Source organism: Colossoma macropomum, unplaced genomic scaffold (genome assembly GCF_904425465.1).
Source record: "Colossoma macropomum unplaced genomic scaffold, Colossoma_macropomum, whole genome shotgun sequence".
Taxonomy (NCBI): domain Eukaryota; kingdom Metazoa; phylum Chordata; class Actinopteri; order Characiformes; family Serrasalmidae; genus Colossoma; species Colossoma macropomum.
Genome location: NW_023494800.1, coordinates 28703530 through 28727624, shown reverse-complemented (window position 1 = coordinate 28727624; position 24095 = coordinate 28703530). Strand labels below are relative to the sequence as shown.

At 38.3% G+C, this 24095-nt stretch overlaps 1 protein-coding gene and 1 long non-coding RNA gene across 2 annotated transcripts; one reads left to right on the top strand and one right to left on the bottom strand.

The window, feature by feature from the left end:
* Window positions 1-10871: 10871 nt before the first annotated feature.
* LOC118820557 lies at window positions 10872-23212 on the bottom strand. Its single transcript, XR_005008259.1, has 2 exons — window positions 17341-23212; window positions 10872-16055 (listed from the first exon to the last, which is right to left on the bottom strand). It is a non-coding gene; the product is annotated as an uncharacterized LOC118820557 (long non-coding RNA).
* On the top strand, window positions 11668-17315 carry LOC118820556. The gene is made up of 2 exons (XM_036588916.1): window positions 11668-12367; window positions 12407-17315. The coding sequence occupies exons 1-2, from the start codon at window positions 11772-11774 to the stop codon at window positions 13026-13028; spliced, it is 1218 nt and encodes a 405-aa protein (XP_036444809.1). The 5' UTR covers window positions 11668-11771; the 3' UTR covers window positions 13029-17315.
* Window positions 23213-24095: the final 883 nt, after the last annotated feature.

Sequence of the window (24095 nt, the reverse complement as noted above, 5' to 3'; positions counted from 1 at the left end):
ATAAAAGTGGCCGCGATGTGGCTGCTCGATGGTATCCGCTTGTAAAAGTGGCCGCGAAGTGGCCATAGTATGGATGATCAATGGCGGCCGATAAAAAAAGTGGACGCGAGGTGGCCGCGAAGTGGCCGCTTCCTGCGGCCAGAAGGCTGACTACTTCTGCCCGTCACCCGGCACACAGAGATCCAACCCAATCTCCAAATGGTTTAGAAAGGCTAGAAACGCTATGCAGTATTCTCTTAAGGTGAAGACATTACAATGATTACAAAAAAAAACATTTATAAAATACACTTTATATGTAATGCAAATGACCTACAATCACATTTCATGAACATGAAAGCTTCAACTTGGTTGACTAAACTTGTACAATACCGGAATCTTTGTTGTAGACTTTATGTGACACTGAAAATGCCTTTCTTGCACTCCCGAAGTGCTCAAACGCTTTAGAAACGCTGGAAACGCTGTGCAGTATTCTCTTAACATGAAGACATTACTATCACTATAAACAGACATTTCTGACATCAAATACACTATATTTAGTGCAAGTGACCAAAAATCACATTTTATGAGACAGAACATTAAAGCATTAACTTGGGTGACCAAACTGGTACAATAATGAAATCATCTTTGTATGCGTTCACATACACTAAATAGCGTTTTCAGCAGTCCAGAAGCGCTCAAACACTTTAGAAAAGCTAGAAACGCTATGCAGAATTATCAGAACATAAAGACATTATGAAAAGGCTTTCTGGCGTAAAATATATTTTCTCTCTATAAGAACTGACTTTAAATCACATTTTATAAGATAAAATACTAAAGCATTAACTTAGGAGACCAAACCTATACAATAACGAATTCTTCGCTGTATACACTCAGAAACACTAAAAAGCGTTTCCAGCACTCCATAGGCGCTCAAACTCTTTACAAAGGCTAGACACGCTATGCAGTATTCTCTTAACGTGAAGACATTACAATGATTATAAACAGATGTTTCTGACATAAAATACACTTTATATGTAATGGAACTGACCTAAAATCACATTTTCATGATATGGGACATGAAAGCTTTAACTTAGGTGACGGAACATGTACAATACTGAAATCGTTATTGTAGATGTTAAGTGACTCTGAAAAGGCGTTTCCAGGACTCCACATGCTTTAGAAAGGCTAGAGTCGCTATGCAGCTTCGGGAGTGCAAGGAAGGCATTTTCAGAGTATATGAGCATACAGAACGATGATTTCATTATTGTACAGGGTGCGTCTCCGATCTTAATGCTTTAATGTTCTGTCTCAAAAAAATGTGATTTTAGGTCAGTTTATTTGGAGACAAATGGTATTTCATGACAGAAATGTCTATTTATAATCATTGTAATGTTGTCATGTTAAGAGAATACTGCATAGTGTTTCCAGCCTTTCTAAAGCATTTGTATTGTACACATTTAGTCACCAGTGTTAAAGCTTTCATATTGCTTCTCATGATAATGTGATTTACGGTCAGTTCCATTACATATAAAGCGCATTTCTCGGCAGAAATCTCAATTTATAATCATTGTGATGTCTTCATGTCCAGACAGTAATTCATTGTGTTTCTAGCTATTCTGAAGAGTTTGAGCACTGTTGGAGAGTTTTCCATGTATGTGAGCCTATACAACGATGAAATAATTAGTCTAAAGGTTTGGTCGCCCAAGTTAATGCTTTAGTGTTCTTTCTCATAAAGATGTGATATACGTTCTGTTTCTTTTCAAATAAAGGGTATTTTGTCCGAGAAATGTTTTTAATCATTATAACACCCTAACGTCAAAATAATACTGCATAGTGCTTCTAGCTTTTATATTGCCTTACATAGTGCAGTAATCGGCTTTTAAGTGTAATTTTCGCCTGGTTGTAAGGGCTTTCATTTCAACACTATTGTCCTTGTCTAAAGCTTTCTTTAATTATTGGTGTTAGTGATCTACGTAACAGAGCTGTAGAACACAAATCCTAGACTTTAATCTTTCACGGCTAAATGACTTATGCTTCAGTACAAGACCCTGGGCCCGGGCCTTAGATGACCCAAAAAAAATAATTCGTACTGTTCTTGGTACATTTTTTTTGTTGGAGGAGATGATGTTAAGCCTTGGCTAAACTTCCAAATTTGTAGTCTTTAAAGATGAAATGTCTGGATCATGGGTACTTGTCATTTTTATGGGCTTTAGTTATTTCATCACAGTTTCTTATCAACCGTGGGGAGTAGTCAGAGATTTATTATATTTTCTATCCTGAAGTGTCAGTGTTACTTCCTAGGCCCTTGGCATTTGCCTCAGATCAATGTCCCAGATTTCATTCTTTAGAGAAAAATGGCAAAGCATTATCTCTAAGACCCTGGGCCTGGGTCTCTGCCCTACCAAAGAAATGTATTTGCTATATTTGAAGGTGTTTTGCGTTGACGAGAAGACACTGGGCCTAAGCCTAAGAGCTCCTATTCCAAATTTTATTAATTAGTGTCTAAATGGCTAGCTCGACTTTGCCTGGGTTTTAGGGCTTTCATTTCAACATTTTTGTCCCTGTCTTATAGTTTGGTTTATTGTTAGTGGCCTATGAACCAGAACCTTAGAATACAAATCCTACACTTTATTCTTTTATGGATAAACGAATGAAGCTTGAGAACAAGCCCCTGGGCATGGGCATCAGAGAACCGAATAAAAATTATTGGCAAGTATCCAAGGTTTTTATGTTGGGAGGAATGTTGTTAAGCTCCACTTCAAATTTTTAATTCTTTGAGATGCAATGTCTGGATCATGGGTACATGTCCTTTTCTTGCGCTTTAGACATTTCATTGCAATGTAACTGATGAGAGTCCTCTGAGCCTGTGCATAAAAGCTCATGTCCCATCTTTCTCTTTAAAGGTAAAGTGGCTGATACTGGGTATTGGCTCAGAGATTTCATTGCTTTTTTTTTTTCTTTGCTGGCCTCAGTTCAGATTTGCAGTTAAAAGACCCTGGGCTTTGGCCTACAAATTACCAAGCAAATATTATGAATCCTATTCTAAGAGATTGGGTCTTGGCATTCTCCTAAGGTATTTTGTGTTGATAAAAATATGCTGGGACCTGGCCTCAGAGCTCCTATTACAAATTTTGTATTTTAGAGTCTAAATGGCTGGCTCATGCTACAGGACATTTGCCTGGTTGTTGGGGCTTTAGTTTCCACATTATTGTCCCTGTCTTAAGGTTTGGTTCACTGTTGGTTGGCTATGTACCAGAGCATTAGAACACAAATCCTACACTTTAATCTTTCATGGGAAAAGAATGAAGCTTGAGAACAAGACCCTGGGTCTGGGCATCAGGGAACCCAACAAAATATCTTCGTACTATTCTAAGGTTTTTATGGTGGGGGAGATGATGTTAGTAATTTTTAATCTTTAGAAAGTAAATGTCTGGATCATGGGTACCTGTCCTTTTCCCGGTCTTCAGTCATTTAATTTTCTTTTCAATCATGGAGATCAGATAAAATGGCTGCTATTGGGTATTGGCGCAGAGATTACATTACATTGTTTTTTATTGTTGGCCTCAGTTGAGAATTGCAGTTAAAACACCCTGGGCTTTGGCCTCCATATTACCATTCAAATATTATAGTTCCAGTTCTACAAAGTCAGGTCTTTGCCTCATTCTAAGGGATTTTATGTTGGTGATAAGATGCCGGGACCTGGCCTTAGCGGCCCTATTCCAAATTTTATTATTTTGAGTCCAAATGGCTGGCTCATGTCATTATTATTTTGTGTTAGGGCTTTAGTGTCAACATTATTGTTCCAGCCTTAAGGTTTGGTCCATTGTTAGTGAGATACGGACCAGAGCCGTAGAGCAAAAATTCTAGACTTTGATCTTTCTCGGCTAAATAGGGCAGTTATGCGCTGGAGTTTAGTGAACCAACCCTAAGATCGGAAGGTCGCCGGTTCGATCCCTTGAGCCGAAAGTACATGACTGAAGTGCTCTTGAGCAAGGCAACTAACTCCCAACTGCTTTTCAGGCACTGTGGATCAGGCTGCCCACCACTCTGGGCAAGCATACTCACTGCCCCCTAGCGTGTGTGCATTCTCTGGTGTGTATGTGGTATTTCATTAGATTGATGGGTAACATGTAGAGATGAAATTTTCCTATTGTGGGCCTAATAAAGGTCACATTATCTTAATGAAGCAAATGAAGATCCTGGTCCTGGGATTCAGAAAAGCTAACAAAGAAATCTTGGTAGTATTCTAAGGCCTTTATGTTGGGGCAAATGATGTTAGGCCTTGTCTCCTGTTCAAATTAGTAATCTTTAGAAACGAAATATCTGGATCATGGGTACTTGTCCTTTTCCTGCGCTTTACTTATTTCCTTGTAATTTCTTATCAATCATGGAGACTAGTCAGAGAGTTGTTATATTGTCTGTCTTTAAGTGTTGGTTTTAGTTCCAAGGCTCTTGGCATTTGCCTCAGATCAAAATGGCAGCGTCAAAAACAGACTGTCTCCAAGCTCCCATTTCAATATGACTGTCACTATTTTTAAGGGTTGTATATTAGACAGAGGGCCCATGACTGTTGGCTCAGGTTAAATGTTTTTTTAAAAAAGATAAACAGACTGATAGACTGATAGATAGATAGATAGATAGATAGATAGATAGATAGATAGATAGGCAGTCCGACAGACAGACAGATATGCAAACAGACAGACAGACAGATAGATAGATAGATAGATAGATAGATAGATAGATAGATAGATAGATAGATGGATAGTCTCTGTCTCCGCGGTTGATAAGAAATTGCGATGAAAAAACTAAAGACCAGGAAAAGGACAAGTACCCATGATCCAGAAGTACCCAGGATCGAGACATTCCGTTTCTAAAGATAAAAAAATGTGATCAGGAGAGAAGTTCAAACATCATTTCCCCCAAAATCAAAACCTTAAAAGAGTAAGAAGAATTTTTGTTAGGTTCTCTGAAGCCCTCAAGCTTCATTCATTTAGCCAGGAACGATTAAAGTCTTGGATTTTTGTTCTACGCCTTTGGTGCGTAGCTGACTAATAATGAACAAAACTATAAGGCAGGAACAATAATGTTGAAACTAAAGCTGTAACACCCAAGCAAAGATCCAGAAGCATGAGGCAAGCATTTGGAATAGGACCTCATAAGCCAGGTCCGAGCATCATATCACCAACACAATACACCTTAGAATAAGGCCAACCACGAACTATAATATTTGAAAGGAAATTTGGAGCCCAAAGCCCAGGGTCTTTTAACTGCAATTCTGAACTGAGGCCAGCAAAGAAAAAAACAGTCTCTGAGCCAATACCCAGTATGAGCCATTTTACCTTGAAATAGTAAGATGGGACATGAGCTATTACAAACAGGCCAGAGGCCTCTCATCAATTACATTACAATAGGGAATTAAAATAGTGGAGAGAATTCTGTAGCCCAGGCCAGGGATCTAGTAAACATGACCCAGATTTTAAAACCCAAGAAAACATAAATTCTGAGATTTGAGCCAAAGTTCATGGGCCCATTATGTTAAATGCAACCCTATAGAATACTGACTATTATTGTGGAATGAGAGCTTGGAGGCTGAGTCCTTTGATGTTTGAACCAAATCCCAAGCTGTTCAGGTGGTTGAAAAGAAATTGTAAAAGCAGCTCTGAAACCCAGCAAGGATGCGTTTCCAATGACCCAGCCACTTAGACTGTAAAAAAATAAAATGTGAATTGTGAGCCTGGAGGCCTAGGCCCAGTGTCTTCTCGCCAACACAAAACACCTTAGAATATAGCAAATACATTTGTTTGAGCGGGCTGAGGCCAAGGTCCCAGGCCCTGGCCTCATACTCAATTTCCTGACATTTTGCCTCAAAAGAATGAAATCTGGGAAGTGTTTTAATGAAAAGGGAAAGGGCCTAGGAAATACAACCAACACTTAAAGATAGAAAATGAAATAAATTCCTGACTGGTCTCCACGACTGATAAGAAATTGGTATAAATGTACTGATGCCCAGGAAAAGGACAGGTAGACATGAACCAGACATTTAGTTTCTAAAGATTAACCATTTGAAAAGGAACCAAAATCTAACATCATCTCCGTCCACCAGAAAAACCTTAGAAGTAATTTTGTTGAGTTCTCTGAAGCCCAGGCCCACGGTCTTGTTCTCAAGCTTCATTCTATTCCCATGAAAGATTAAAGTGCAGATTTGCTCTAATCTAATGTATAAAATTTGGAATAGGATGCACGAATAGGATGTATAATATTTGCATGGTAATTTGTAGGCCAAAGCCCAGGGTTTCTTAACTTAAATTCTGAACTGAGGCCAACAATGAAAAAAAATCTCTGAGCCAATAACCATTATCAGCGATTTAACCTTGAAAGAGTAAGATGGGACATGAGCTCTAATACACAGGCCCAGAGGCCTCTCAACAATTACATTACAGTAGAGAATTAAAATTGTGAAGACAATTCTGTAGCCAGGTCCAAGGATCTTGTAAACATGACCCCAATTTTAAGGCTTAAGAAAACATAAATTCTGAGATTTGAGCCAAAGTTCATGGGCCGACTATCTAAATCCCAGTTCTTTAGAATAGTGACTATAATTTTGGAATGCGAGCTTGAAGCGTATGCCCTCGTGTGTTAGAAGCAAAATCTGGAATTTGGAATGGGAGCTCGGAGGCCTAGGCCCAATGTCTTCTCGCCACCACAAAACACCTAAGAATATAGCAAATATGTCTGGGAGGGCAGAGGGCCAGACCCAAACCCATGGTCTCATACATTAATGCCGTGCCTTTTTGCCTCGAAAGAATGAGAGCTGGAACATTGATCTGAGGCAACTGCAAAGGGCCTAGGAACTAAAACCAACACTTAAGGATAGAAGAATAAATCTCTGACTAGTCTCCATGGTTGATAAGAAATTACAATGAAATAACTAAAGCCCAAGAAAAGGACATGTACCCATGATCCAGACATTTCATCTCAAAGAATTAAAAATTTGAAATGGAGCTTAACAATATTTCTCCCAACATAAAAACCTTAGAAAAGTGCCAATAATTTTTATTGGGTTCACTGATGCCCAGGCCCAGGGTCTTGTTCTCAAGCTTCATTCGTTTAGCCATAAAGATTAAAGTGTAGGATTTGTATTCTAAGGGTCTGGTTCGTAGCCTACTAACAATAAACCAAACTATAAGACAGGGACAATAGTGTTGAAATGAAAGCCGTAAAACTCAGCCAAACGTCCAGTAGCGAGCCTGCCGTTTAGACTCTAAATAATAAAATTTGGAATGGGAGCACTTGGCTTAGGCTTGTTCTCAAGCTTCAGCCCTTTAACCGTGAAAAATTAAAGTCTAGGATTTGTGTTGTGCAGCTCTGGTCCTTAGCTCACTAACACCAACAATTAAAGAAAGCTTTAGACAAGGACAGTAATGGTGAAATGAAAGCCCTGACATACAGGCAAAAAAAGCCGATTACTGCACTCCGTCAGCACTCAAAGGCTACATAAAAGCCAGAAGGACTATGCAGTATTTTTTGACGAGAGGGCATTATAATGATTAGAATCAGATATTTCAGCGATAAAATACCCTTTATATGAAATGGAACAGACCGTAAAAAAACACATTTTTACGAGAAAGAACACTAAAGCATTAATTTGGGTGACCAAACCTTTAGAATAATTATATGGTCGTTCTATAGGCTCACATACAAGGAAAAGGTGTTTCCTGCACTCCACAAGCGCTCAAACTCTTCAGAAAAGCTAGAAAGACAATGCAGTACTATCCGAACATAAAGACATTACAGTGAAAATCACATTTTCATGAGAAGGAACACGAAAGCTATAACTTGGGTGACTAAATGTGTACAATACTGAAATATTTGTCATAGACGCTAAGTGACCTTGAAAAGGCGTTTCCAGCATTCCAGAAGCACTCAAAGGCTTTAGAAATATGCATAAATAAATAATTAGACTAAAAATAAATAACTATCTAATTAAATAAATAACCCAGATAGCAAGCGACTCCGATCCAGATCCGCTTTTCCCCCGGAAGATCCGCGTAACAGTCACGTCCTTTTGGCGGATTTGGTCCGGCTTTGGAACAGGTTCGGTTCACGACTCGGTTCTTTGTGACGTATAGATTGATTCACTGCCGACGCTGGTCCGGAGAGAGGCGCTCGAGCTGCTTTTAAGTTTTTTTCCGTTTAACGGTTTCAGCAGCCAGTCGATTGCGGTGAGTTTTCTTAATCTGTAGCTATATTAATTCACATTTGCAATTCATTAAGCTGTATTGTCTATGTGTTTCGTGTTTCTATGAAAAGCAGTACAACTAACGTTAGCTTTGTTTTTTAGGACAATTTTCTCCAAAAAATCTCCGCCTGTTCCTTTCCAAGGTAAGTTAATACTAGCTGTTGATCTTGCTAACGCGAGCTAGCTCGCTAGGTTTCTGAGCTGAGCGCTGTTTGGGATTTTTATGACAGCTCTAGTTTAAATTCAGACGTCTTTAGCTCGTCGTTAACAGACATGTAAATAACTAAGTCTGTCTTTTACTAATGTAGCATTAGCCTGTTAGTCAGCTAGCTAGCTTTCTGCTACCTGCCCAGCCTGCTAGCAAGCTATAGTGAACAGTAACAGCTAGTGAGGGCAGAATATATCCAGTTATAACGAGAATATAACATGTAAAACATTTAAGGCGAGTCTGTCACGAACAAACAGTGATGTTCAACTGGTGGTTTATCATCTGGTTTCATTTAATGTACACAGATTTTAACTTAACGTTTTTAACAACTGGGCTTTTGTAGCGCTGCTGTTCTTGTCGTTATTTAATCGTCACTCGGCTGTACTGACAGCCACAAACTGCACATTGTCCCAGAGACATTTTATTACACAAAATAACAACTTAAATAAGCACACTTTCTCGGACTTTGCTAAAAAGTGTAACGAACAACACTTCCGTTCCCAACCGAATATTTCAATCATAATCGCGAAACAAGGTGGTCAAGTGAAGAATAAGATATGGAGGAAAAGGGAGGATAGCCCAGGAGAGTAGGGGAGGATGGTCTGTGACGGGGCTCAGAAACGGATGACGGATGATAAACTGCCAGTTGAACATTACTGCTCCTAGCTAACAGACTCGTAGTTAGGGCTGTGAATGGGCACAAATGTTATCGCTTTCTTTGTACACATCATAATGTGCCAGTTGGTAGGCATCACCCAGCACTACGCAGTGGTTATATTAAGTATAATACATGTGGTATTGATGTAGGATATCACATCACCCTATATGTTTAAATCTTCATCCTTGGGAGTAATAGTGTTTTGCAGTGGTTTGCATTTAGTTACCGACTGAAGGGTTTTTTAAACCAGTGGTAATTGAGTTTTTACTGTCATTGGGTGCTTTTACCTCAGTAACTTGTATAACCGTGACCCTCTAACTGTCAACAGGCACAAGCCTAGCTTTTGCAAGGGGCCAAAATATTATTGAGTGGGGACGCAAAACTATTGTGAGTGAATGCAAAACATTTGCAGCGGTGGCTGCTTGCTGACTGTAAGTCAGGGGCCATATTACAGAAACATCTTAACTCTGAAATCTGATTAGTCTCCATGACGACTGAATTCAGGACAGTCGCTATTCCAGAATAACAGTTCCTAACTTCATAATCTCATCATTAACTCCAGACAAGGAAACAGCATCACACAAACATCCTAACTAGACTAAACCTCCTAAATCCTGTCCTAACTTTAGGATGAACCCCAACAGCGTCCTAACTTCTGTTTCAGGTCCGTTTCTATGGTTTTTAGGCAGCTGTGTCAGCAGCATAGTTCACTACCAGCATAATGAGCTCCATTTATTTCTACTGTAAAACGCTGCTTTCACTGTGAGATGATTTTCTTTTCTAACTCTGCGTTTTAAAGATCTCAGACGCTGCAGACTTGATCTCCACCGTCCCTCTGATTACCTTCGTGTGTTAATTTTGATGATGAAATATTACAGTGATGGTGGTGAATAATGAGGAGACGGAGCTGAACGTGTGTCTGTTTATTAGAAGAAATAACCTTAGCGTGCTCGGCTAAAGCGTTTGGGAAATGGAGCTGTGACGCTCTGATAAACGACAACGGGGAACACTCACAATGTTAATCTCCAGTTTATTACCTTTTTGTTTTGATCTTTTTATATCTGTAACGGTAGCCGTAACTTACATTTGTAACATTTGTTAATTTGAGAATGTGTCTACGCTTCAGCTGTGTGTGTATGGTCGGTTGCTAGGTAACAGACATGACAGTTGATTGTCAACTTTGATTGAGTAGGTTAAGATTTCCTAACTGGAGATAAGACGGTGTAAGATAAGATAAAATTCCTAAATTAAGATCAGATTTCTTCTGTTATATGAATTTGTGAAAAATCTTATCTGGACCTGTCAGATCTTAACTTAAGACTAAAAGACAGTTTCTGTAATACAGCCCATGGTCAACATCTACAATTTTTTTTCAGTGACATCTGTAAAGGATTAGCTTGACTGCAACTCCCAGCTTCCTGTAGTGAGAAGTTACTCTTCTAAACTGGGCATGTTTTTCAGTTGTATTTGTGAAAGTGTTTTTCTGCAGATTTATTTCACAAACTGATTTTTTAAAATACTTGGTGAAATATTATTAGTGGATGAATGACTGTAGGCTCTTTTTCACAATTACAAAAGCTACTTTTGAAATGGGCTTATTTTTACTGACATCTACCTTTCAGCATGACTGGCTGATAGCGGATACCGAACGAGGGTGGGGTTGGATGCCACATTTAAATGTGCAGAAGCAATTCACAACAGCAAAACAAATACACCTCTTCCTTCAGTTTTCCTTTGAAAGCTCTGCCCCCCAAATTTATCAATGAGCACTGCCAAGACAAATTACACTTTTTTTTAGATTTTTGTGGACATAAAACCATTTGCAAGCATTGTACCGATAAATGCCATGATATAACATTAGAGTAAACAACAACACGGCAAGTTATATAACTAAGCAAGTTGTGGGTTAACAGTCACTACAGTTGCTACTGTGAAGCTAACCACAAACATTAGGATAATAAAATACTAACCTTCTCATTCTGTGAAACAGCAGAAATAAGTTGATGTAACCCACCTGCCCAGCAAAAACAGAATAACAGCCTCATCCCTTTTCATGCCTTTCAGCCCTCGAAGCTGAAGTCAGCTTCTTTTTCGCCAGCTTCTTATTTGAATTTTCCCATTAAATGGTGCAGCAATAATAAACTGGACCCTATGCAACTTAGCCAGCCTTTAGGACAAAACAGTCCTCTTGCTTCACATTTTTAAATGTTAGCTAACATGCGAATCCTCAAAGCGTGTGAATTACAGTTCTACACATTCACACAGCAAGTTTCCTGTGCAATAGGAGCCAAATATGTAATAAGATACCTCAGGAAAAATGTTTTTTATTAGTGAAATAAATATGACAAGACTGAAGTTGGCTTCCTATTTGTCAGTTTCCTCTTCCACCTTAAATGGTGCAGCAGTTACATTCTGGCGCCTCAGGCAAAATATGGCTCATATATTTTACGTCACTGATCAGCTCTCAGGATTGGCTAAGTTACAGAAATATTGGCCGATCGTTGATCGCATATTTGGACTGAAAATCTGCCGATATCAATACATATCAGATCGATCCTTCCATCTCTAGTAAAGACTGTTTATTTCTCATAAAGCTGTAACAACTGAATTTTATAGATTAATTTGCAGTGTTGATAACCAATCATTTAGTTTTTTCTTCTCACCTTTTAATCTGTTTTAGAGCCTAAATGAAAAGGAGGGAGCCCCCATTAACGAGCTCTGGAGTCAGGCGTAGGGCACGTTTATCATTAGTGAAACGACTCCATGACATAGCTGAAGACTGTCAGTTAACATCGGAACAGACAGTAGTTAACAGACCAGACCCTTGTCACGCTGCTTATGACACTGACAGTGACAGTGATGACGACTTTGACACTGGGCTCAGTGTGGGAGAAGAAAGGACATATGATTTACTTGGACCGGGCAGACAGAATGACTTAGACTGTACAGTCACACAGGTTAGTTCAGGGTCTGAGGCTGAAGACTTTACAGATGCACCAGTACCCTTAGTTGAGAGGCTGTCAAAATGGGCTGTGCGTTTTAACATCTCTTTAGTGGCTCTGACAGCCCTCCTTTGTGTGTTGAGGGTGTACCATCCAGACCTGCCCAGGGATGCGCGGACTGTTCTCAAAACACAAACTCAGTATAGCATCCACAGACAAGCTGGAGGGCTGTACCATTATAGAGGCATTTTGACATCACTTCGTAATACTTTATCACATGTGATAGACACAGTCTCTGAGGGATTTACGTTTAGATTACGAATAAACGTTGATGGGTTACCACTGTTTAAAAGCACAAGCATACAATTGTGGCCAATCTTAGGACTTCTGCTAAGTGTGCCAATGAAGGAACCAGTTGTAATTGGTTTATTTTGTGGTAAGAAAAAACCAAGTTGCCCTAATGAGTTTTTGAGAGATTTTACATGCGAATTACAACAGCTACAAGGAGGTTTTTTTTTCAGCCAAAAAAAAGTGTTTATCAAGCTTGATTCTGTTATCTGTGATGCACCTGCCAGAGCCTTCATAAAAAATGTGAAGGGCCACAATGCATATCATGGTTGTGATAAATGTTGCCAACCAGGCGTTTACATTAACAACCGAATGACTTACCCCTTAAATGATTACACTTTACGGACTGACATTTCATTTTTGGAGAGAACTGATGAGAGCCATCACCATGAAGGACCACATGGTTTTGCCAATCTAGATATCGGTATGGTGACTCAGTTCCCTCTAGACTACATGCATGTTGTGTGTCTAGGTGTGATGCGTCGATTGTTAAGCATTTGGTTGAGGGGTCCTTTGAAATTTCGCTTGCCCTCAAGCGTTATCGACAGGATTTCAGAAACACTTACTCAGATGCGTCCACATATACCAGCAGAATTTGCAAGGAAACCTAGATCACTAAGAGAGCTGGATCGTTGGAAAGCTACTGAGTTGTGACAGTTTCTCTTATATACAGGTCCTGTTGCTCTGGCACCATATTTGGACAGTCATGTCTATAACAACTTTATGCTGCTCTGTACAGGTATTTGTATACTTGTTAGTACACAGCTCTGCCCATTATACAGTGGCTATGCAAACACGTTGCTGTCCATGTTTGTAACTCATTTTGGTGAGCTCTATGGCAAAGATGGATTGGTTTATAATGTGCATGCTTTGGTCCATCTTTCAGCAGACGTGCAGTTACACGGTTGTTTAGATTTTATTTCAGCTTTTCCATATGAAAATTATCTCCATAAATTGAAGAGGTTTGTGAGAAAGCCAGATTTTCCTCTTGCACAGATAATAAGAAGACTGTCAGAAATGCAAAATATTACAAGTGTTGAGCTTCCTTTTAAGAATTTAAGAAAGCAGCATTACGTTGGGCCTGTTCCTGATGGCATCCAAGCAGTGGCACAGTATAGAGAATTATACACTGACAAATGGGCAATGAAAGTTTCAACAGGTGACAATGTTTTTTCTGTAGGTGGAGATGTATGTGTTGTACATAACATTATTGAGTGCAGTGATGGACTTTATGTAGTTTTTAAAGTTTTCACAATAAGAGAGAACTTTTTTGACTATCCTTTCAGCTCTGATTTCCTTCAAATATTTTGTGTCTCTCAAGCAATAGGTCCATATAAGTTTGCTAATGTATCACAAGTGTCGCATAAGTGTGTGCTCCTCCCTTATAAAGATATGTTTGTGGCCATGCCCCTCTTGCACATTCATAGTCATGGAAAAGGGTTTGAGTTAAGGGAGCAGTGAGGCTAGAGGGCAGAGTGCAATGGGGTTGGGGGTGACATAATTTGACTAATAGCACTTGACTTATACACTTGACACAACAAAGATCAACTGAAATTAAGATCAGCGCTCATATTCTTGAATAGTTTTGGATACTTCTGGAATTTAAATAATGTAAGTATCCATAATCACTAATATTTATAGCATATGATATGTGTTCTGTAATATATAATTTGTATTATTTACATACATAGGTGAATGTATCCTTATGGGTCTTACAGTTTGATCGTGTTACAGAGGTAGGTGTATGTAGTCTTATGGGTCTTACAGTTTGATCATGTTACAGACGTAGGTAAATGTAGTCTTATGGGTCTTACAGTTTGATCATGTTACAGATGTAGGTAAATGTAGCCTTATTGGTCTTACAGTTTGATCATGTTACAGAGTTAGGTGTATATAGTCTTATGGGTCTTACAGTTTGATCATGTTACAGAGTTAGGTGTATGTAGTCTTATGGGTCTTACAGTTTGATCATGTTACAGATGTAGGTGTATGTAGCTTTATGGGTCTTACAGTTTGATCATGTTACAGAGATAGGTAAATGTAGTCTTATGGGTCTTACAGTTTGATCATGTTACAGAGGTAGGTAAATGTAGTCTTATGGGTCTTACAGTTTGATCATGTTACAGAGTTAGGTGTATGTAGTCTTATGGGTCTTACAGTTTGATCATGTTACAGAGGTAGGTAAATGTAGTCTTATGGGTCTTACAGTTTGATCATGTTACAGAGTTAGGTGTATGTAGTCTTATGGGTCTTACAGTTTGATCATGTTACAGATGTAGGTAAATGTAGTCTTATGGGTTTTACAGTTTGATCATGTTACAGATGTAGGTAAATGTTGCCTTATTGGTCTTACATTTTTGTGTATTCATTTTATTTACTTATTTTATAAACTTAATTCATTTTTTATTTTTGTATTACTACACCCCCACACACCTTCCTTCTACCAACACCAAAGCATTTGTCTTGAATAATTCCACATCCTTTGCTTCTTAATCAGTTAGAAGTGGTTGCATAAAAGCATGGGGGTTTTATTTGATCTTGTCAGTCTTTTGTCTTTTATTTTTAGGACTCCAAATGCAATTTGAGAAAATATCAATTGTAAATTGTCATGTTTAGATGTTGTAATTGTAGGTAGTTGCATATATTGCATACATAACATGCTGGATATGTTCCTTGCAGGAGCTTAAACATTACATCTTCTTTTTCAGATGTTCATGGTTGTAGAATTTACTGACACCAAGACTGTAAATATTATATCAGAAACTTGGCTTGATGATGGTGTAGCTTTGTGGCCAAACTATAAGAGTGATGAGCGCATTAACAGAGCTATTCAAAAACATGAGGAGCCAGGACCAGACTGGAAACAGTATGATGTTAGAATCCTCTCAAAAGCTAGTAAGGTTTCCTTATTCAAGCAAAATGTGTATTTAATTAGGGCTGGAACTAATTTGCAAAATTAGATAAAATATCATTTTGAATTAAAGGTAAGATTTTTCAAATACAGTCATGCAGCTACTACCTACACTATGTAGTGTTCGAGTATCTTTTTTTTAAACATTGTTTAGGTTAGTAATTAAATTATTATTTTTCATGAGCTGAGTCATTTTTTAAAAACAGAGTGCAAACACTGTGCAGCAGCCTGTAATGTCTGAATTTGGGAAATATTTTACTACATGTTTTAAAATATTCCTGTTTTTAAGATGTGAAACTACATAGTTGAACTAATTGTTTTCTCAATTCTGATCAGGTGATTATTTGAGAGCAAGAGAAAAACTGAAGTCTTCACTGAACTGTCCTACTTCAGACTTACAAACAGACAGTGAAGAAGAAATCACCAGGAAGAGAAAAATTAAGCCAAGGTATGATATTTAAAATGATGGTCAACTACATTGTTCAATTGCAAATGGCAAATGAGTGATTCCATTGAAAAGAGAATAATTAGCCAGTTTTATCATAAGGTTTTTCACATATCAGTAGGTGTCTACATGTGTGGTTTCAGTAATTATTTCTTCCTTGCATATGTACTCTTTTTTTTTTATACTTTTTAAAATTTGTTTCTTAGGCAACTATTTGGTGATACAGACTCTGACAGTGATCCAGAGGTGGTGAGCAAGAGGAGGTGCTCTAACCTTTCCTCAGCTCCAGTACCACCACCTGTTCCCATCCCTCCTCCTCATGTACCTCCAGTACCACCTGCTCCCATTCCTTCCCCTCATGTACCTGGAGGTCCTCTCTGCCAGATGTCTGCCAGACCTTTACCTAAGGAACGCCTGAGCCATTCCTTTAATCCCTCTTTTAGACTGGGAAGAATTGCCGCAGGACCTATCCCTTGCACTGGTACCATCCTTTTATTCAGTACAGTTATCATATTATGCAAAAGTGTTCAGCATAATGAAACATATTCAGGCAGTTTGTTTTCAGTTTCTCTCTGTAATGTTTTGAGAGTGAGTTATGGAATTACTAAGGCTACGTTTACACAGCAGGTAAAAGTGGCCCAAATCTGATTTTCTCACCAAATCCGATTTTTTTTGTTTGGCTGTTCACATTATCTTTTAAATGTGATATGTATGCGACATCAGTCTGAACAGATCATGCTCCTAAACCGACCCACATACACAAATGAACAATGCTCCACGTGGCTTGCTCGTCCTGAGGTTTCATTTTCGTCTTCGCCAGCACCACAGAAGCCATCATGAAGCTTCACTGACTGACAGCTGGGCTGATCACCCAGAATGTGTTCGCTGAAAAAAGGGCACGTTATTCGGCCACGGCCACTTCTTTGGTCCTCGGATTTTTTAAACTTTTTTTGGATGCTGCAGCCTCGTTCTCCTGCAGCTGCGTCTGGCCATTTCGTTCGAAATGTCTTTGAACACAGAGCGGTTGCGATAAGTGCCTTTTAATTTTTGGTACAGAAACATCGGCCTAAATGTTTGAGTCTCAGCAGCACAAAATTATGACGAATGCCGATTTGCATTGCCGCAGATCTGATATTGAAGCCAAACTTATGCCACACTGTGCACTGAAACTAAGGCTTTGTTGTCACAGCGGGTAAAAGTGGCCCAAATCCAATCTTTTCCTGCATATGTGACACCGACACACTGACACACTGATGTGTCAGTGTGAACAGCAAAAAACGCATTGAATCTGAATTGAATTATCAATTCCGATTTGAGACGCTTTCATATGTGGTACTGAAATCCGATCCGTATCCGATCTGCAGCAGTGCAACTCAGTCTGAAGAGCCAGATCGGAATTCACGCGTCTTTTACGTCAATCCAGCTCGACATTTGTCGTAATTTTGTGCTGCTGACAATCATAAACATTTAGGCTGATGTTTCTGCACCAAAGATTAGAAGAGACTCATCGCAACCGCTCTGCGTTCAAAGAGATTTTGAATAAAATGGCTGAACGCGGCCAGAGGAGACAGAGGCTGCGGCGTCATGTTCAAGAGCCCGAGGACACGAACCAAAGAAGTGACCGCACCCTTTTTATGGCGGGCTCGAACACATTCTGGGTGATGAGCCCAGCTGTCAACCATTGCAACTTCATAATCACTCCTGTGATGCTGGCGAAGACAAAACTGAAAGCTCCGGGCTGGCGTTAGCTGGCCGTCATGATTGTTTACCTCTGGACAAGCCACGTGAAGCTCTGTTCTTTTGCGCATGTGGGTCGGTTTAGGAGCTGATCTGTTCAGACTGATGTCGCATACAGGTCACAATTAAAAGATAATGTGAACAGCCAAACAAAAAAATCGGATTTGGTGAGAAAATCAGATTTGGGCCACTTTTACCTGCTGTGTGAACGTAGCTTAAGAGCAGGTGGTAATGTGCATGGTAGGACAGTACGTTCTCTCTACAGCCTATTTTACAAAGGCGATAAAAAAAGATCTATAAAGTTATTAATCTAACTATTTTAAAGCTTATACTTTGCAATTTTATTCAGTGAAAGAGTAAAGTTGCCATATGCAGACTAATTCTGCAAATGCCTTGTTTCGCCTGTTTTGCTAGTCTGTATGTCTCCAACTATATTGAAGAAATGGTTGTAATTGTGTTTAGTGTGGCAGCATAAACTCGGCTTATGTCACATGGTAGCAAGAGGTATCAGAAATTGGTATCAGTGCATTTTTATGAGTATGAGGATGAGTAAATGAGCACAGTATCAGGTTAGTGCCTGATACCAGTATCAGTATCGATGGATCCCTAGTAGAAGATCTTGAGAAAAGATGACTGAGAACTGGCAACCCTGCCTCTGCCAATTTGTCTAGTTGTAAGAAAGATTTAAGAATGAATAAAATATTTAACTACTGAAAATAACCAATAGTTACTTTTGTGACAGAGCTGTCGCTCTTTCTTTTTCTAGCAGCTCAGATGCACATCCTAACGCTGCTGGAACATATTAAAGAACAGCAAATTCAGCTTGCTGCTGCTGTTAATAATCTTGCTGCTAGAATGGGTACGGAGTCTCCGGTTGCAGAAATGCCTCAAGAAATCAGTTTTCCACTGGCCACAATGTCTGAGGTGGATGAGTTTGAGGACTGGCTTAAAGATTCAAGAAACTTTCAGGCAAAGCAGAACATGGTGGGTTATCTCTGTCATTAACTTTTTTATTTTATCTTGTTCTGTTTACAATCTCTATTAGTGTTACACTAGTCTTATTTTGTCCAGTTGCTCTGCATGTCTCCTAATTTAAATGAAATCATCCAAACCAGTAAACTACAACTTGAAACCAAGACATTTCCCTGTTTTAATTCAGAATTAGAGATGTCCCACAATATCGCTTCAAGATTTTTCCCCCACATTTTAGAAGTTAAATGTGAAGGCCATGTTTAGTTTTAAAAAAGTATTCGCATGTGAAATGTTATTAAAAACAGAAAGCAGTAATTAGTAAATTCTGTTTGATCTTTATTAAAAAGTACAAAAACATGATATTTGATGTTTTATCCTATGAACTCTATTTTTACCTTATGAACTGTTTTTTTTTGTTTTTTTTGTAAATATACGCTCATTCCAAGTATGATTTCTGCATGTTAAAAAAAAGTTAGGACTGGATCATGTTTACCACTGGGTTACCTTTCCTTTTAAGAGCTCTTAGTAGGGGTGGGAATCTCTAGGCATCTCACGATTCAATTCGATTCGATTATGATTCAGAGGCTATGTTGCGATCATAAAACGATTATCGATGCATCTTGATGCATTTTTTTTATACAGGATTTCTATTTTCTCACTGTGTGACAACTTGGTACTTTTAAAGCAAAGTATTTGTAATGATCCTGAATGAATTTACTTCCAATATCTTTTATTAATAGATCAATAAATGGAAGCGATGTGGGAGACTCATCCACTGCTCTTGATTGGAGCACATGAGACGCTGCTGCCACTTATCTGCGATAAAATGCGCAGTTACGGTGAAATTAGATTCTGTGGCAGTGGGTGTCACGCAGCAGATTACAGCTATTCTACCCGTTTTCTTCAGTGATTTCATAACTTTGGTTTTTGTCTCGTTGTAGAGAGTGGGGGGGGTGCTGTGTCTCGGCTCCAAAGTGTCCAACATAGTGCGAAAGCCCTGGTTCTCAACAACTGAGTATGGATGCAAATCCTTGGCAATAAAAGTTGCGATAGAGTTCGCTTGGTGCTTTTCGATTTGGGTGGAAGCTTTGGCATCGCTCGATCGACCTGCGGCTCTTTTACTGGCCTAGTGTGGCTCCACATCAGAGTTAGATTTCTAAGTAAAAATGAAATAATCATCCTTTGCAGTAAAATAAAGCTCTGCTGATCATTCAAAGACAGTTTAAACAATAAATGATGTTAAACGCTGGAATTAATGTAGCCTATAACCGCTAGTTCACCTAGCTAGTAGCTAACGAAAAGGCAAAGAGAGATTTCAGACGAACATCCATAGTTTGGAGACGAATAGACTTATTTGCATTTATAATCACTCCAGCTGGTTTCCTGATACCTTTAATCTGCAACGAGAAACTGTTAAACACTAAAAAAACACGTGAAACTGAAGTCAGTTTCTCGTTCTCCAGCTTCTCGTTCGAATTGTCCTGTTCCACCTTAAATGGTTCAGCAGATACATTCTGGCGCCTCAGGCACCATTTATGGTGGAAGTGACTTCAGCCTCGTAAAAAGTAGAATATTGAGAGACATTTTACAAGAAACTGTTCTACTTTTGTGGAAAAGTTTCCTGCTGGTGATGCAAGAAAAGTGGCTACAGCTGAGCTTAAGCTTAAAGCAGAGCAAAGCAAGCCTGCGTTTTTGTTTGTATTATATTTTCAGCCTATACTAGGACATTAGCACGTACTGAGACACGTGTACAGTCAAGATGGTAAAATGGACATAAAGTGTTGTGGCCCCCAAGGTGGTTTGATTTTTGTTGAAAGGACAAAATTACTCTTATTTACATTTGGGTTGTGAATCCTGCACTAGCTTTTAATGTAGTGTGCCGCCACAGACTGTCCGGGCGCTGCACTTCTGCACTTTGCAAAGTTCCATTTTTTGCGTTCCGTCAACATTATGTTATCAGTTAAAATTTTGAAAATCGATTTTTGACATTTGTGAATCGATTCAGAATCATCCACATCCACATCGCGATGCATCTAAGAATTGATTTTTCTCCCCACCCCTAGCTCTTAGTGATCATTAATTGTACTGATCTTTTGAACGCTGTTATTGCTATGGAAAAAACAATTGAAAAAACAAAATGTACCAGTCTATATTTATATTTATCAATGAATCTTGTTTTTGTCAGGTGTCTGCTCTGGGTGCAGTTGGAGGACCCAATGCAAAAAGACTGACATGGAATGTTCTTTCAAAGATTTTTTCTGATCCAGTTGCCAAAAATATTAATTGGAAAGGGGTTAATGGTAAAAAGAGCTTCAAAGAAATGATTACAAGAAGTCTGCTGATCAGTAAGTATCCAAGAATACAGTTTGGACAGGTGAATCAGTCTTTAGCTCAGTTACTATTGTTAGTCGGTCAAACATTTTGCAAGAAAGGGATTGATTTAAAAGTATATTTTCAATTATCAGTAGAGGTGAACAACCCTAGGCTTAAGATTAGCAGATTTTTGCACCTAAATCATTTCAGCCAAACAGTCTTGCAATTTCTTGCCATAAATAATGTAAGCCAGCTAAGTACATGCATGCTGCATTTTTTGTTACTCATTTCTGTTTTGGGTTATAAAAAGGATCATGGAATTGAGGATGGAATTCAACCATTTTTGCCATTTCAATTTCTAAAATTTTGAAATATTTAACTATTCCAACAAGAAAGAAGAACATATTTATATTGTCATTCTTGAAAAGCGTCATTCTTTCAAAGCACTTTTTAGGTTTCACAATCTACTAACCCAACCTAAGGATGTTTGAACACCCTTTCAGTCAGTGTGTAGTAAAACCACCTTTGGCTGTAATCATAGCTTCTAATCATTTCTTATAGTCAGCTAACAGTTTTTATATTCTTGATTTGGGAATTTTTGTACCCTTCTTGCAGAATGCTTCATGTTCAAAGGAAATTTTGCATGCCAGCATCCTTTTACCCCAGACTACAATAAGGAAATTGGCAACAGACTTTTTTCTGACAAAATAGCTCAAACTTGGCACCAGGCTACTCTGAGGCACTGCCTATCCAACAAATATTTAATTTTTTTAGTAACCATTATGTTTAATTTCTCTGATATTTATTAAAGATGGAATTTTGGGGGAATCAAATTAATTTAAACAACAATTTCTCTACAAAGTTGTGCATTAGCGTCGATTTGACCACTTTTAATGACATACAAACTACTCTGTCTGATTCATAAAACTTCTGCAACAAGCAGAGATTTGAGCTTAATGATGAATCAGCTTCTGTGCTTGAAATCAAGTGCCATTGTAAGGGCAAAATAAAAGACTAAGATGTCTAAACAACGTAGAAAATATGATGTGATTTATTTTCGTAAAATAACATTTAAACGCTGTTTTATTGCAATGTATGAGATGCCTCAGCACTAGCTGTGTTCTGTATTATTTATTTTTTGAACAGAGTCAGTATTAGAAAACAAAAGCACAGTGTAATATGTCTCTAAATGGAACATGGAATAGTTGATTTTACTCGTGCATGTAAAATAAGTACATCCACATTTGTACTGGATTGCCATTAGCACAAATGATTAATATTGTTATTTTCTGTTTTATTCTTATTACAAATATTAATGATATTGATAGTAGATTAGGTTATTAAGCTGTTGTTTAACTGTTACGCTCAGATTTACACACACTCCTGCCAGTCGTGATTGTAGATTGTACAGAACCCAGGATGAAATTGATGAATAGAAAGGACATTGTGTTTTAGAATTTTGAATAGCTCTTGATTCTTTGTTATTGTTTGTTTCAGTTTTTATATTATTTGGAAAAAAAAAACAAAATAATAATGGATCTCATGCCTCTTCAGTGCAAAAGCAAAGTACTGACTTAGCCAGTGTCAGAGTAGGGAATGTGTCCTGTTGAGAACTTATCAACCTGTTCACTTTTTTCACTTCCTCTTAGGAGCTGTTAGAAAGAGTCAGACAGCTGTTCCAGACTGCGAGATAGACTCTTATGCTATCCGCTGGTTCAACTTGGCATCTGATGGCGGAGGTGGCCGGAAAGATCGAGCCAAGGCTGACAAAGGACCAAGCGCTCAGCTAGCTGAAATTTAATGTAAGTATATGAGCATTATCCACTAAATGTGGTGTTTTTTTTTACTTGCGTACACCTTCTCTGTGTAGATTTCCCTTGAATGTGAACAGTGCCTCAATTTTGTTTTTGTTTTGTTTTTGCCCTACAACTGTAGACATTTTCAGTGTTAAATATGCTGTTGGATATTAGCTTGAAAATTTGAATATTGGGGTTTTTGCTGGGCTGACAGGGTTAAAGTTAGAAAGCAATATTAACGTAGCTTGATCTATATACTGTCCAGGTTTCATCTATATAAATCAACTAACATATATATATATATATATATATAGAAGTTGGGATGCTGTGCAGAATGTGAATAAAAATAAACCATATTTTTAAAGGAAAATAGTACAAAGACAACATATCAAATGTTGAAACTGAGAAATTTGATTGTATTTTGAAAAATATATGCCCATTTTGAATTTGATGTCAACAGCATGTTCCAAAAAGTTGGGGGGGCATGTTTACCACTGTGTTTCATCACCTCTTCTTTTAACAACACTCTGTAAGCGTTTGGGAACTGAGCAGACACTGCTGTAGTTTTGAAAGTGAGATGTTTTCCCATTTTTGCTTAACATAGGATTACAGCTGCTCAACAGTTCAGGTTTCTTCTTTGCGTTTTAGAGTTTTAACTTGCATTTGTGGATGCAGCAACAAATTGTTTTCACAGATAGTGGTTTTTAGAAGTGTTTCTGAGCCCATGCAGTGATTTCCACTACTAACAGAATCATGTCTGTTTTTAATGCAGTGCTGTTTGAGGGCCCAAAGATCACGGCCAGCAAATACTGGTTTCTGGCCTTGTCCCTTACATACAGAGATTTCTCCAGATTCTCTGAATCTTTTAATGTTCTTATGTACCGTAGATGATGAAAAGCCAAAGTTCTTTGCTTTTTATGTTGAAAAACGTTATTCTTGAGTTGTTGCACTATTTGATCATGCAGTCTTTCACTGAGTGGTGAACCCCGCCTCATCTTTACTTCTGAAAGACTCAGCCTCTCTGGGATGCTTTTTTTTATACCCAATCATGTTACTGACCTGTTGTCAGTCAACCACCATTTTTTTTTGTTTTGTTTTGTTTTTTTAGCATTACACAACTTTACCAGCCTTGTGTTGCCCCCGTCCCAACTTTTTTATAACATGTTGTTGGCATCAAATTCAAAATGGGCAAAAATTTTCCAAAAAAGAATAGCATTTATCAGTTGCAACGTTTGATATGTTGTCTTTGTACTATTTTCAATGAAATATAGGGTTTCAATGATTTGCACATCATTGCATTTTGTTTTATTTACATTTTGCACAGCGTCCCAACTTTTTTGGAAATGGGATTGTGTGTGTGTGTATATATATATATATATATATATATATATATATATATATATACACACACACACCTATTACATTAAGTAATGATTACATTACAGTAAGTCCACCTCCTTGCGTTTACCCTCATTGTCCATTTTATCAGCTCCACTGACCATATAGTAGCACTTTGTAGTTCTACAGTTACAGACTGTAGTCCATCT